At 46.5% G+C, this 16,638-nt stretch overlaps 1 protein-coding gene across 1 annotated transcript in view; it reads right to left on the bottom strand.

Annotated features, from left to right (window-relative positions):
* Window positions 1–234: 234 nt before the first annotated feature.
* The window catches only part of TSPAN12 (tetraspanin 12), a 213,719-nt gene continuing 197,315 nt past the window's right edge, over window positions 235–16,638 (bottom strand). Inside the window, exon 8 of the mRNA XM_089672107.1 lies at window positions 235–1,030. Within this exon, the coding sequence (XP_089528233.1) occupies window positions 737–1,030 (294 nt within the window). The 3' untranslated portion in view covers window positions 235–736. The remainder of the gene's footprint in view (window positions 1,031–16,638) is intronic.

Consider the following 16,638-nt stretch of genomic DNA (forward strand, 5'->3'; position numbering starts at 1 on the left):
GAGAAAAATGGTGACAAGGGAGGCATCTCCAGCAGATTGACAGCCTCAGTTCTGTTTCTGTAAACTATGTGAAAGGGGGTGTATCCCTTCCCATCCAATCAGCTCTATGAACTCTCCTTACTTAGCTTCACAGAGTGTAACTTCTGCTCTCTGACCCCTTTTTTTGCAGAACTCTCAGACAAGCTTATACGTTCAGCACTTTGAACAGATGTAGAGAAGAAAAGACTGCAGATAAACAGCTTATGCAGGAGCATTTGTTTCATCTCTGTGTATCACATGAGGCCAGTCACTTAACTGGGTACATGTAAGGGTTTACAAATCACTTCATATAATAAAAAAAGCTGACAAAACAAAAGTTATATAGACAATACAGACATGTAAAAGTAGGATTATTCTATTATTATACCATCTAATTCACAATGGCATTTTGATAATGTACATCTCATAAAAATTCACCCATTCAATCTGTCAGTGATCATCACAATAGAAGGTAGAATAAATGATACATTCAAAATATAGTATGTCAAAGTGACATATTGGCCAGTGTATAAGCTGATATGGGTCAAATAATATACAATCAGTAGATCAGTCAAATCTTGCTGTACCAATTCTTTTTTTTTTATCAGGGTTCAATTATTTACCTGTCTCTTGAGGAAAGATGCACACTCTACATAAATATAATTCAAATGCAGAACAAAACCATTGGCACTTGCACCAGCACAGCAAATGCAACCAGTTAAAGTTCATCCATTTCAAGGTATGTATTAAATCCATTGGCAGTAGTTCTTTGATCAGAAGTCCTTGGTTGTAATGTGTCCACTGGATGACATTGGTACTGGGCATTTTCAAGGTTCAGAGGTATGATTTGATCAGTTCTGGGATCTTTCCGATCATAATACAGAGCCCACAACAAGGTTATAGTGAGAATCATTGCTAGAATCTGGGTAACACCAATAGAGATTCCCAAAAATCGCAACACTTGCAGCTGTTTTGTTCCTCTTAGGAAGCTGTACATTTTTCTGCTGCAACCCTGGAATAAACAAAACACAAAACCTTAATTATACAATCAAAGGAGAGTCTTCCAACCAGTATGCATACAGTGGGTAAAATAAGTATTGAACACGTCACCATTTTTCTCAGTAAATATATTTGTAAAGGTCCTATTGACATGAAATTTTTACCACATGTTGGTAACAACCCATGTGATCCATACATACAACAAAAACAAAACAAATAAGTTCAGAAATTAAGTTATGTGTAATAAAATGGAATGACACAGTTGGCAGGAATAGTCTTAAAGTGGGTCAAACTTAAAACTTTTTCCTAGTTTTGGACGGAGTTGGGAAGGATTAGAATTTTTGGCAAGTTTTTATTGCTATCTAGGGCTCCATTAAATTATGGGGTCACAGACAGCAATAAAACAGAACAGACATTCAAACTCTCTCCTACTCTGAAACTAAAAAAGTTATCCGAAGTTAGGTTTCAAGTGTCTTGGTAAAAATATAAATTCTAATATATGTTCTGTTCTACATATTCTAATATCCTGTGTTCTTCAAACTGCAGTATATGTGCATAAATGTGACTGGTGGTGTTAACAAAATCTGCCACCCAAAAAAAGCAAAATGTGAAGCTGACATGACAACTAGGTGACCCCATTGCCTATGTTTCATTAAATATAAAATACTTTTGGAGGTATGGTGTAGAACCTCCAAATATTTCAGTCATACAAAAAACAATCTACAGAAGACTGTAAACATTAGTAATCACACACATGAAACTGATCTAATTGTTTCCATACTGATATTATGAAAAAATATTCAGCAGTGCAATGTGTGCCACGCACGTATGCTAAGTAGTAAGACGCTACAAGGGATATTAATAAAATAATTCAAATAACACGGGGATGTAGAAAAGGATAAAGAATCTTGTTTGTGAATGAACAGTAAGACCCAAGCTTCCACAACACTCGCCAGAAATAGATTTTCTATATTGGTTCCATTATTCTATTATCCCATAAAGTCACTGCTGCAAGAAATCTAGATACCTTATTGTATTATAAATTTAAAAGTGTCATCTATTTGTTTGCAGACTGGAAAATATAGTATAAAAAACACACAAGTGTTTTTAATCTGCATTGCCTTAAAGTATTACATTTCTGCCATCATAATATGTTTGGGATTTTTGTTGTCTTATCTATAATTAGATCCTAACATTCACAGAGGAGTATACTATAACATAATTTCTTGCATTCTCAAGTGTAACTGCTATTGCTAATAAAGCTGAAGAAACAACTGTGAGATATCTGAAACCCTGCTCATGCAACTGAAAAGATAATTAGTTAAAGGCTTCAGTGCAACAGTGCAGCTACAGCCTTTCTGAAAACTAGAAGCCACAAACAGAACTGACACTGTGCTACAAAGAAATGCTAGCTACATATGTTAGATACTGTATAACACAATCTGACCACCAAGTGTGCATGTATCTTTTTTTCTTAACACTAACATGATTTTTTGTATTGATGTGACAAGCAACACACATGCCTAGGCCTAGGTCTTACCTTAACTGAGAACATATTAGATTATCCAAGCCCATTGCCTTTTTCCCTGTGAATGTATTGTATGAGGTGTCTGTTACTACTCATAGGCATGATAACCATACCATCCTACTGAAATTTGAAATAATTGTCTTATGTATGTGGATAAATTAAAGTGGCTCAGTTATTGACAACTAAGTACTGTATATTCCTAATAAGCACAAAAAATTGTTTTAATAACCCCCTATTGCAGCTGCAGGCACTATGGAGCAACTCATCATCAAAATTCACAGCAATTGATCAAGTTGCTTTCTTAGAACTTCGGCTTCCCTGTTCCCCCTTTTGGTGAGGAATCAGAAGCCTTCCAGTGTTCTAATCTCCACTGCAAACATAGAACAGGTGCTCTAGAAGGGTGATCTGGGTGAGCTGGGCTACTGAGAGAGTGGACTTAAAAAAAGGATGTGCTTCTTCTGAGAACCTGCTGAAGACAAATTGCTCCTACAGTAATTTCAACATGGGCATTACAAAAAAGAATGAATTGCAATCATATTGGTTCACAGACCCTATTCATCATATGCCCATGTCCTCAGCTGTTTCATATATGCCCAACAAGGGCCAGCAATGTACTGGAAGTCGCTGGTCTTTGAGTGCCTGCAGCTACAGGAATTATCCTGGTATTGTTTTTTTAGCTACTGGTCAGTTTCATGTAAAAACAATCCTAGTGGCTAATTAGCCGCTGGATTGCTTTTCCAAGCAGTGGGAAGGGATGTAAGCCACCCCTCCCCCCCCTTCCCACCACCTTACACAGTTTTCTTGGGCTCTCCTGTACAACCAGGGAACCCGAGAATGCAGCCGGCAGTTCCGCTGGCTGACCACAGAGCTGATCGCAGACCAGAATGCCTCCAGTCATCTCTTTGGTCTAAGACGGGTGTCGGCAACCCGCGGCTCTTTTTCACCTTTGCTGCGGCTCCGGAGCACACTGCCCACCAGGTGACAGGCAATAGGGTCTTCTGTGTGCCGGGCGCCCGCTCCCCTCCCTCCTCTCGGGCGGCCGCCCCAAAAGTCAGGACTCTGCAGCTAGCCCAGCAATGGGCAAACTATGGCCCGGCGGACCTTTTAATCCGGCCCGCGGAGCGTGGCAAACATTGGCTGTCAGGATGTAGGCAGGGCAGCGTGACGAACTCCTCTCCTCTCACAGTCCGCCCTGAAGACCGGAACGGCGCGGGAACACGGCGAGAGGAACGCGCGGAGCAAAGGTAAGTGAATTGACACAATATGGGGAATGAATTACTATAGGGGGAATGAATTACTATAGGGGGGGTGAATTACTATAGGGGGGATAAATTACTATATGGGGGATGAATTACTATGGGGGATGAATTACTATATGGGGGATGAATTACTATGGGGGATGAATAACTATATGGGGGATTAATTACTATGGGGGATGAATTACTATATGGGGGATGAATTACTATGGGGGATGAATTACTATATGGGGGATGAATTACTATATGGGGGATGAATTACTATATGGGGGATGAATTACTATATGGGGGATGAATTACTATGGGGGATGAATTACTATGGGGGATGAATTACTATATGGGGGATGTATTTTCAGTTTTAAAAATGTGGCTCTCAAAATAAATTTCAATCGTGGTTTTGGCGAGATTTGGCTCAGTTGAAAAAAAAGGTTGCCCACCACTGACCTAAGGCTATGATTGTGATTATGACGATACACTGTGGCCCTGGTTAACCCTTTGCTTACTGGGCCCTTAAACCCCCTTCATGACCAGAGCGCTTTTCGCAATATATGCAGTGTCGGATTTGTTTTAAATGTTGCAATGGTTTTGCGGCTCCCAGTCTTTTTTTCCCTCTCGGAAACGGGTCCAAGTGGCTCTTTATGTCTTAAAGGTTGCAGACCCCTGATCTAAGAGAACGGAAGCTACGAGCATATTCTTATTTCTGTTTCACCGGGTATAAACAGCCCCATTTTAAAACTGGGAAAGCATCTGATCACACCGATCTTGGTGGAATAAGATGCTTTAAGGGCAGGGGAGAGATCTAGAATCTAATAGACTCCAGATTCTCAGAAAAGAGTACTTGTCATTGCCTATTGCTACCATAGGGGATATTTCCATTCCCCTGTGAGAACAATAAAAGTGATAAAAAAAAAAAAAAAAAAGAAAGGGACAGTGCAAAAATAAAAAAAAGCAAAATAATTAATAAAAAAAAAAATCACCCCATCCCAGTGCTCACATGCAAAGGCAAATGCAAGCAGCGGTCCTGTGTCAGTATGTAAACAGATTGCACAGTGCATACGAGGTATCACCGAGAACGTCAGATCGAGGGCAGTAATTTTACCACTAGACCCCCTGTGTAAATCTAAAGTGGTGACCTGTAAAGACTTTTAAAGCGTCGCCTATGGAAATTTAAAATTTACACAGTTTTTGCCGTTACACAGACATGCGCAATTTTAAATCATGTCATGTTTGGTATCCATTTACTCAGCGTAACATCATCTTTTATATGTTATCAAACAATTGGGCAATACAGTAATACCTCGGTTTACAAATTTAATTTGTTCTGTGGGGCTTTTCCTATAGCGGAAAATTCGTAAACTGAAACACTGTTTCCCATAGAAATGTATTGAAAACCAATTAATCCATTTTTAAGGTCAGAAAAAAGTCAAAAACAAGTCTTTTATCTGTTCAAAACTCTTTATAAAAAGTGCACTTTTTAAATGCATTAATACTGTACAGGGACAGGATTACTCAAGCAATAACATTTCAAACATCCAACTTAAACTTTTAAAGCATCACACATCATCTTTTAAAACATGGCAAACTTTTCAAACAATTTCAACACTCTCTGGGGGAGGAGCAGAGCAACTGGGCAGCACTAACACAAGCAGGTTCTTCTTCATGTCTAGGCTGTTTTAGTAGGAATCTTTCCATTGTCTGCTGCCTCCGGCGCCTTTTCAGCATCCCTCGGAAATAAAACATGACGTCGGTGTCAAAACTGTTTACAAGTCTCTGGGCTAGAGCCTTATCTGGGTGGTGCTGCTGTAGAAAAGCCTGTAGGTTTACCCACAGTTGGCATGCCTCCTTGAGAGAGCTGTTCCTCACTTGTTTCCTTCTCCTCAAATGAGACCCGCTCCTCCATCGCCTCTTCTGCAGTTCCACTAGGTCCTCAGTGGTTAGCTCACAGTTGTGTCCCTCCTCCACCAGCTCGCAGACATCTTTCTCAGTCACCTCCAGCCCCATGGTCCTCCCCAAGGAAACAATCTCCTTCAACACGAGCAGGGGCTTGATCTTAAGGTCCCCACTGGCATTGGCGCAGAACAGGAGGGTGAGACGGTCCTTTATCGGCTTGTGGCCAGGCAATGAGGTCTCCTCTTCCGTGATGAAGGTACGCTTTGGCATACTCTTCCAGAATAGCCAGTCTCATTGCAGTTGAAGACCTCCTTAGGAAGGTAACCCTCTGAAACCATGACCTCCAGGAACTCTGTAGCAAATTCCTCAGCTGCAGCAACATCAGAACTTGCGACCTCTCCGTGCCTGACCATGCTGTGGATGCCAGATCTGGTCTTGAACCTTTTGAACAACCCCCTGCTCGCCTTGAAGCCTTGCGCATTGGCTGACATTCCTGGCTGTTGGTCGAGGAGGTCAGTGTGCAAGGCCTTGGCTTTTTCGCAGATGATTGCCTCGGTCACTGTGTCCCCTGCATGGTGCTTCTCTTCAATCCAGAGCAGGAGCAACTTTTCAACCTCCTCCAGAACAGGTGGCCGTTACTTGGAGACCCTGGTGACTTCCTTGGCTGCATCTTTCCAAGTTATCTTCTCTTTCATCTTAAGGATGGTACAGATTGTGGATGTACTCCTTCCATACTCTTTGGCGAGGTCATTCAATCACTTCTTGATGATTCATGCTTCCTGATGATTTCTTTCTTGAACTCAAGCAGAATTATCTCCTTCCTCTTCCCAGCTTCCGCTGCTTTCTTGGGTGCCATGACACCACAGTCACTAAGTGAGCAGAAAATAAAAAAAATGCTTTACTGTACACCCACACCCAGTCCAAAAGCCTCAAGTCTATCAGTAGCAGGCATGCACAGCACATGAGCTGGCATGGAAACCACCCCACACTGCAGAACACAGTAAAAGCCATGCAAATGACAAAGCTCACCTCCCTACCTTTCCACAGACTCCAGCTGTCAGGGCTCCCGGGTATGACCAGAGGTATGTGACTGACGCAGGGAAACGCAGACTTCAGATATGTTATAAACAATGTAATTTATTAACACTAACAATACAAACATAAACGCAGTGCAATACTAAAACATAACACAGTGCAAACAAACCAACCAACCACCCACAGATAACAGTACATACAATGCAAGCGTCGTCAGGCAGGCCGGGCAGGCCGGAACAGAGAGCAGGAACAGGATACAGGGCCCAAGAGAAACACAACACCAAGGCAGAGTCTGCAGGTCTGAATGTCCCTTAAATACACCAGTATAATTAGTTCCAGGTGTTTGACTGGCTGCAAGGTTGAGTCTCTGATTGCTGGGAGCACCCGCTGGCCAGCCCTGGTACTGCAGCTCATAAGGCAGCTGAGTCCCACTATTGCTGGCCAGTCCATTCCTGACAGTACCCCCCCCTCAAGGAGCGGCCTCAGGACGCTCCAAACAGTCCTAGCTGGGGAAAATGTTCCACCGCCCGGGTCTGGTAACTGGCGGGATATCAAAGACTGGGACACCGGGCAGGACTCCGGGCAGCGGCACACGGGGCAGAGGCACATCGGGCAGGACTCCGGGCAGAGGCACATCGGGCTGGACTCCGGGCAGAGGCACTCCGGGCAGCGGCACACCGGGCAGAGGCACATCGGGCTGGACTCTGGGCAGGGGCACATCGGGCAGGACTCCGGGCAGAGGCACATCGGGCAGAGGCACATCGGGCTGGACTCCGGGCAGAGGCACATCGGGCTGGACTCCGGGCAGAGGCACATCGGGCTGGACTTCGGGCAGAGGCACATCGGGCCAGACTCCGGGCAGAGGCACATCGGGCCGGACTCCGGGCAGAAGCACATCGCGCCGGACTCCGGGCAGAGGCACATCGGGCCGGACTCCGGGCAGAGGCACATCGGGCCGGACTCCGGGCAGAGGCACATCGGGCCGGACTCCGGGCAGAGGCACATCGGATTACCAGGCGAAGCAGCAGGCAGCGGGCCCCCAGGCGGAGCAGCAGGCACCGGGCCCCCAGGCGGAGCAGCAGGCACCGGGCCCCCGGGCGGGGCGACCGGCATCGGGTCCCCAGGCGGGGCGACCGGCATCGGGCCCCCAGGCGGAGCGGCCGGCATCGGGCCCCCAGGCGGAGCGGCGGGCGCCGGGCCCCCAGGAGGGGCGACAGGCGTCGGGACCCCAGGCGGGGCGACAGGCGTCGGGCTCCCAGGCGGGGCGACAGGCATCGGGCCCCCAGGCAGGGCAACAGGCATCGGGCCCCCAGGTGGAGCGGCGGGCGCCGGGCCCCCAGGAGGGGCGACAGGCATTGGGCCCCCAGGCGGGGCGACAGGCATTGGGCCCCCAGGCGGGGCGACAGGCATCGGACCCCCAGGCGGAGCGACAGGTCTCGGGCCCTCAGGCGGAGCGGTGGGCGCCGGACCCCCAGGCGGAGCGACAGGTCTCGGGCCCTCAGGCGGAGCGGCGGGCGCCGGACCCCCAGGCGGGGCGACAGGTCTCGGGCCCTCAGGCGGAGCGGCGGGCGCCGGACCCCCAGGCGGAGCGACAGGTCTCGGGCCCTCAGGCGGAGCGGCGGGCGCCGGACCCCCAGGCGGAGCGACAGGTCTCGGGCCCTCAGGCGGAGCGGCGGGCGCCGGACCCCCAGGCGGAGCGACAGGTCTCGGGCCCTCAGGCGGAGCGGCGGGCGCCGGACCCCCAGGTGGAGAGACAGGTCTCGGGCCCTCAGGCGGAGCGACAGGTCTCAGGCCCCCAGGCGGGGCGGCGGGCGCCGGACCTCCAGGCGGAGCGACAGGTCTCGGGCCCCCAGGCGAAGCGGCGGGCACCGAGTCACCAGGCACGACAGTGGGCTCCGAGTCAACTGGCATGACCGCTGGCACTGGGTCAGACATTGGATCGTCTGGCTGGACAGCGGGCATCGGGTCACCAGGCATCAGGTCATTTGGCTCGACAGCGGGCACCGCGTCATCTGGCAAGGCAGTGGGCTCCGAGTCAACTGGTATGACCGCGGGCACTGGGTCAGACATTGGATCGTCTGGCTGGACAGCGGGCATCGGGTCACCAGGCATCAGGTCATTTGGCTCGACAGCGGGCACCGCGTCATCTGGCAAGGCAGTGGGCTCTGAGTCAACTGGTATGACCGCGGGCACTGGGTCAGACATTGGATCGTCTGACTGGACAGCGGGCATCGGGTCACCAGGCATCAAGTCATTTGGCTCGACAGCGAGCACCGTGTCATCTGGCAAGGCAGTGGGCTCCGAGTCAACTGGCATGACCGCGGGCACTGGGGCAGACATTGAATCGTCTGGCTGGACAGAGGGCATCGGGTCACCAGGCATCAGGTCATTTGGCTCGACAGCGGGCACCGCGTCATCTGGCAAGGCAGTGGGCTCCGAGTCAACAGGCACGACAGTGGGCACCGGGTCATCAGGTACCTGATTGTCTGGCTCGACAGCGGGCATCGGGTCACCAGGTATGACAGCGGGCACTGGGTCACCAGGCATCAGGTCATTTGGCTTGCCAGCGGGCACCGCGTCATCTGGCAAGGCAGTGGGCACCGGGTCACCAGGCATTGGATCGTCTGGCTCGACAGCGGGCATCAAGTCACCAGGTATGACAGCGGGCACTGGGTCACCAGGCATCAGGTCATCTGGCTTGCCAGCGGGCACCGCGTCATCTGGCAAGGCAGTGCGCACCGGGTCACCAGGCATTGGATCGTCTGGCTCGACAGCGGGCATCGGGTCACCAGGTATGACAGCGGGCCCTGGGTAACCAGCCATCAGGTCATTTGGCTCGCCAGCGGGTACCGCGTCATCTGGCAAGGCAGTGGGCACCGAGTCACCAGGTACGACAGCGGGCTCTGAGTCAATTGGCACGACAGCGGGCACCGGATCAGGTACCGGATCATCTGGATCAACAGCGGGCATCGAGTCAACTGGCCTAATAGGATCGTCAGGCTGGATCAGTTCATCATGCTGGGTAGAGGCATCAGGCTGAATGCCGGCGTCCGGCTGAGTAGAGGCTTCAGGCCGAGTAGAGGCTTCAGGCCGAGTAGAGGCTTCAGGCCAAGTAGAGGCATCAGGCCGAGTAGAGGCATCAGGCCGAGTAGAGGCATCAGGCCGAGTAGAGGCTTCAGGCCGAGTAGAGGCATCAGGCCGAGTAGAGGCATCAGGCCGAATAGAGGCTTCAGGCCGAGTAGAGGCTTCAGGCCGAGTAGAGGCTTCAGGCTGAAGAGAGGCATCAGGCTGCGTACAGGCATCAGGCCGAGTAGAGGCATCAGGCCGAGTAGAGGCTTCAGGCCGAGTAGAGGCATCAGGCCGAGTAGAGGCTTCAGGCTGAGTAGAGGCTTCAGGCTGCGTACAGGCATCAGGCCGAGTAGAGGCATCAGGCCGAGTAGAGGCATCAGGCCGAGTAGAGGCATCAGGCCGAGTAGAGGCATCAGGCTGCGTACAGGCATCAGGCTGAGTAGAGGATTCAGGCTGAGTAGAGGCTTCAGGCTGAACCACGGAAGGCAGGTTCACCGGTTTGGATACTGGCAGGATGGTATTGGTTGGAAAGAATTTTCGCTTTTTTCTGGTTTTAACTACTGGAGCACTGCAAGTAAACGCAGGTCTGCAAACGAATGGAGCAGCTGGAGACAGAGAAGAACTGGAGGATGGAACAGGAGAGGGAGCAGTTGCTACAGAGGGCTTTTTTACAGGGTTAAAGGCAGGATAGGTGCAGCGAGTGGGAACAGGGTACTGACATGCGGTAGATAGCAGGGCAGGAGGAGCTGTTGGGAATGCAGGAATAGAGTTTTGAGGAAATAGATTAGAAGCAGGACTGGGTTTTTGTAAGCTGACTGAGGCTGGGTGCAACAAGTCTGTCCATGTCTGCAGTATGGGTTGAACAAAGCTGAGCTTACACAAAGCCAGTCTGGTCAATGACTGCACTGCATTTATACAATCTCTTAGTGTCTGTGGTGAACATGTGGAATAACGCTCCAGAAAGTAACCCACATCATCCTCTAATAACCATACCAGGGACTCTACCTGGTCTGCACTAAATGGTGGCAAAAATTCATCCCTGCATTCGGGGGTACCAGATGAAACCAACTCAGCACAAACCTCAATCAAAGGCTGCACCTCAGAGAACTCTGTGCCCTGATCTACTAGAACATGAGCGAGCCGTATACATTCTAGCAGTTCATCCCGGGTATACTCCTTCAGAGTTTGATAAGCATACTCCCTGTCATCAAACACTAGCAGATATAAATACACAACCTCATCAAGATCCATCCTTCCCATCAACAAGCCAAGATGGCTTTCCTGTGCAGCCACTTCTGGTCAGGATTGGCCTTGGTGTAATGTCAGGGCTCCCGGGTATGACCAGGGGTATGTGACTGACGCAGGGAAACGCAGACTTCAGATATGTTATAAACAATGTAATTTATTAACACTAACAATACAAACATAAACGCAGTGCAATACTAAAACATAACACAGTGCAAACAAACCAACCAACCACCCACAGATAACAGTACATACAATGCAAGCGTCATCAGGCAGGCCGGGTCAATATCAGTCGAGCAGGTAGGTACAGGGGGAGCAAGCGGAGAATGGTCGGGGTCACAGGCCAGGTTCAGCAGGTAGCGGACAGCGTGGTACAGAGGGTCAGGCAGAGGAGAATGGTCAGACAAGCCAGGGATCAGAGCAGGGTCAACAGAGAATCAGACAGGAACAGAGAGCAGGAACAGGATACAGGGCCCAAGAGAAACACAACACCAAGGCAGAGTCTGCAGGTCTGAATGTCCCTTAAATACACCAGTATAATTAGTTCCAGGTGTTTGACTGGCTGCAAGGTTGAGTCTCTGATTGCTGGAGCACCCGCTGGCCAGCCCTGGTACTGCAGCTCATAAGGCAGCTGAGTCCCACTATTGCTGGCCAGTCCATTCCTGACACCAGCATGCATGGTGCTAAACCTCCCAGGCGCAACACTGACTCCAGCATGCACAGTGCTACTGTGTAAGCCTCCCAGGTGCAACACAGACTCCAGCATGCACGGAGATATAAACCTCCCAAGCACAATACATCCTGGGGAAACTTGCTTCATATTGCCGTGCAAATTCGTAAACCGAAGCATTATTGTCAATGGATTTTCATTCATAAACCGAATGTTCCGTTAACCGAGGCATACGTAAACCGAGGTATTTCTGTATATTGTTGTTTTGTGTATTAAAGTTTTAAAAAGTGTATTATTTCCAGAAAAATTGCTGCACAAATACTATGTGACATAAAAAATTTCGACACCCATCGTTTTATTCTCTAGAGCTTCTGCTTTAAAAAAAATATATAATGTTTGGGGGTTCAAAGTAATTTTTTAGCAAAAAAAATTTTTTTCATGTAAACAAAAAGTGTCAGAAAAGGATTGGTCTTCAAGTGGTTAGAAGAGTGAGTGATATTATATAGTTACATAGTTAGTCTGGCTGAAAAAGCACAATGCTACAGTGCCTGCCACCACACTGGGACCCCGGTGTGAACTGAGCACAGCGAACAGGTACTTGCAGTAGAATCCAAACCGTAGAGTGGGGCAGACAAAAAGGAAGCTTTAAGCATGTGTAACAAACACTATTACAAGCATGAGACTGTAGGCTTGGCTGGTTTAACCACTTGCCCTCCTGAAGATTTCCACCCTTAATGTCCAGGACATTTTTTGCTATTCAGCACTGCGCTTTTTGAACTGGTAATTGCGCGGTCATACAGCACTGTACCCAAACTAAATGTATGTCCTTTTTTCACAGAAAGAGCTTTCTTTTGGTGGTGTTTGATCACCATTGGCTTTTTTATTTTTTGTGATATACACCCTGTTCCAAATTATTATGCAAATTCTATTTACATGTCACAAATATTAAATATTTTGTTTTTCAGTTTAACTCATGGATGGCATTGTGTCTCAGGGCTCTTTTGATCACTGAAAACAATCTTGGACACCTGTGATAATTAGATTGGCAGGTGAGCCCAATTTAAGGAAAAACTACTAAAGGAGGGTGTTCCACAATATTAAGCAGAGCACCATTTTCAATCAATATGGGGAAGAAAAAGGATCTCTCTGCTGCCAAAAAGAGTGAAATAGTTCAATGCCTTGGACGAGGTATGAAAACATTAGATATTTCACGAAAACGTAAGCGCGATCATTGCACTATTAAGAGATTTGTGGCTGACTCAGAGCACAGACGGGTTTGTGCAGATAAAGGCACATTGAGGAAGATCTCTGCCAGATCCATGCATCGGGTCAAGAGAGCAGCTGCTAAAATACCATTACATAGCAGCAAACAGATATTTGAAGCTGCTGGTGCCTCTGGAGTCCCACGGACATCACGATGTAGAGTCCTCCAGAGTCTTGCAATTGTGCATAAACCTTTTTATTCGGCCACCACTAACCAATGCTCACAAGCAGAAACGGCTGCATTGGGCAGAAAAATACATGAAGACTAATTTTCAAACAGTCCTGTTCACTGATGAGTGCCGTGCAACCCTGGATGGTCCAGATGGATGGAGTAGTGGATGGTTGGTGGACGGCCACCCTGTTCCAACAAGGCTGTGACGTCAGCAAGGCGGCGGTGGACTCATGTTTTGGGCCGGAATATGGGAACAGAGCTGGTCAGCCCCTTTAGGGTCCCCGAAAGTGTAAAGATGACCTATGATTTCCATAATATCAACTTCATGCATGACAATCCACCATCTCATAATGCAAAGAATACCTCTGCATCAATGGCTGCTATGGGGATAAAAGGAGAGAAAGTCATGGTGTGGCCTCCATCCTTCCCTGACCTCAATGCTATTGAGAACCTTTGGAGCATCCTCAAAATCTATGAGAGTGGGAGGCAGTTTACATCCAACAGCAGCTCTGGGTGGCTAATCTGACATCTTGCAAACAAATTCAACCAGAAACTGTCCAAAAACTCACAAGTTCAATGGATGCAAGACTTGTGAAGCTGCTATCAAATTAGGGGTCCTATGTTAAAATGTAACGTGACCTGTTACAATGTTTAAAAAGTTAAAAGTTTGATTGAAATAACTTTTGATTTCAGTAAATATGCTGCAAACACAACAAATGACAATTTTCAGTTCTTTACAACCTATAAAGTGTTTTGAAACTTACTGTGCATAATAATTTGGAACAGTGTATTGTAAGTGTTTTATGTTTAAAAAAATACTCTTATCATTAGGAGGTTTGTTCAATAAAATTTGAATTGTACTCTTAATAGTTGATAACATGAGAATTATGCTGACTGTTATTTACATCAATTATTTAGGTAAATGAGAAAAATATAATTTGCATAATATTTTGGAACAGGGTGTAAACAGAAAAAGGCCAAAAAGTTCGAAAAAAAACTATATTTTCTACTTTCGGTGATAAAAAATATCCAGAAAACTCAGTTAGTCATACATTTAGGCCAAAATGTATTCTGCTACATGTCTTTGGTAAAAAAAAAAATCCCAATACTTGTATATCAATTTGTGTGTGTGTAATACAAAAAAAAGCAAAACAATTAATTAATTAAAAAATTACCCCCATCCCTATGCTCACATGGAAAGGCAAACGCGGTCCTGCGTCGATCTGTAAACAGAGATTGCACCGTGCATGTGAGGTATCACCGCGAACATCAGTAATTTTAACACTAGACCCCCTGGGTAAATCTAAAGTGGTGACCTGTAAAGGCTTTTAAAGCGTCGCCTATGAAACAGAGTACTGGTAGCCCTGCTTGCCTTATGGGAAAGGGGGCTGCTATAGGTGAAGAAGAGAGAAACCAGCTATAGTGCCTGACCACCAGTGCTAGGGGTAGGCATGACAGTAGGTATCTAGGTGCCTGCATTTTACACCTGACAGCAGTTTTTTCTTTTTATTTTAACCGCTTCCCATCTGCCCTATAGCAGAAGTACTACTACAGGGCGGCACAGGTGTGCAAAATCACGTATATATACATGACTTTGTATTTCCGGGAAGAGGGCGCGTGCGAGACTTGCGCACGCCCTACCCGCGCTGCCATTTGCAGCCGCGGCTGTCAATCACTGGGTCTCAGCCGGTGATTACTTGCCGGTGCCCGGTGATTGCCGAGCATCTCCGATGGGGGGGGGAGAATTGTTTGTAAACAAAACAGTTCTCCCTGTCAGATCGTGCACACTGCTTTGCATGGCTGTGCTCAGCACAGCCATGCAAAGCAGTGTGCTTACAGTGAAGCACACAGACACAGCCCCAAGTAAAACAGCACACAGTTAACCCTTTGATTGCCCCACATGTTAACCCCTTCCTGCCCAGTCCCATTAGTACAGTGTCAGTGCTTTTTATTAGCACTGATCACTATATTGGTGTCACTGGGGATGTCAGTGACAGTCCCCCCCAGTGTCAGAATGCCCGCCATAGTCCCACAGTCCCGCTATAAGTCGCTGATCGCTGCCATTACTAGTAAAAGAAAAATTTAAAAAAATCCCAGTATATATACCACCAGTTGTAAACGCTATAACTTTCACAAAAGGCAATTAAGTTACACATATTGGGATTTTTTTTCTAGCAAAGACATGTAACAGAATACATTTTGGCCTAATTTATGATGAAATTTGATTTTTTTAATTTTTTTTACTAGACATGTTTAACAGCAAAAAGTCAAAAAATATTGTTTTTTTTCTCAAAATTGGCAGTCTTTTTATTTTATATAGTGCAAAAAAATGAAAAAAACGCACACGTGATCAAATACCACTGAAAAAAGGACGTAAATTTAATTTGGGTGCAGCGTTGCATGACCGCGCAACTGTCAAAGCAACGCAGTGCCGTAACACAAAAAATGGCCTGGTCAGGAAGGGGGGTAAATCCTCTGGAGGACAAGTGGTTAAATAATCCAAAACATATGTAACCTTCCACCACACTGCTTCCAGTGGCAGGCTACAGTGAGCATTATGCATTTATTGGATATTTGTGAAGCTGCCTGAGGAGCACTGAGTGTCCATCCAAGTGAGGTTTTGGAACATAGGATCTTCACATTAAGCGTGTTTTGACTTCTCTACTGTTGAGAGTCACACTCAATGAGGTAAGCACATATTTATGATGTGGTGGAAAGAGCACTTGGGTGTATTTATGTTTGAAGAGCATCATTGTTTGAAAAATCATTGCACAAGTGGTAGACACATTGCTTGCATAGATTTTGATTATATCTTGGACTATTTATTTCAATACACTGATTAATTACTTTATTCGCATGGTGTATATTTTGGATTGTTTATACTCATTTGGTATACCCTGTACTTTATATGTGCTGCTGCTTTTTTACTATTTTCACACATTTTTTATTCCACATTTCATTGATTTTCTTTTAGTTAGTTTCCTTTTGCACAGTGATTTTTTGTTTATTGTAGTGTTTTTATTTTACATTGGTATCCATGTTGCTATAACTTTCCTGCATATAAATAGATGGTGTTTTAGATTGTAAGTAAACAAGTCCAGCTTGCATGTATTTTCTATTCATTTTAAAACATTTCATTGTGTTTGGAATTAGAAAACACAATTGGTCTCCCAGCATGCACTTTCATTTTTCATTAGGTAAAAAAAAAGAGAAATTTGTTCCTGATAATAGGCACTCAGCATTAAAATATGATGCTGAGTGAATAGAAAATAAAATTTGCTTCACAAAGGTGGCACAATTATTTTGACTGTCATGGAGAACATTACATACAGTAAGACAAAACACACAGATCTCTAGACCCATTTTCTACTCTTTCTTTACAACCTTCTCATCCAACCTTTATGAATGGACTCTCAAATGCCTTGAGATATATTTGTGAAATTTACCATCACTTAGATTATCTCAAATCTCAGTTCATGTTTAGCTATAGGGT

The sequence above is a fragment of the Staurois parvus genome, unplaced genomic scaffold (genome assembly GCF_062004578.1).
Source record: "Staurois parvus isolate SC_StPar_1 unplaced genomic scaffold, SC_StPar_1.0 ptg000120l, whole genome shotgun sequence".
Lineage (NCBI taxonomy): Eukaryota > Metazoa > Chordata > Amphibia > Anura > Ranidae > Staurois > Staurois parvus.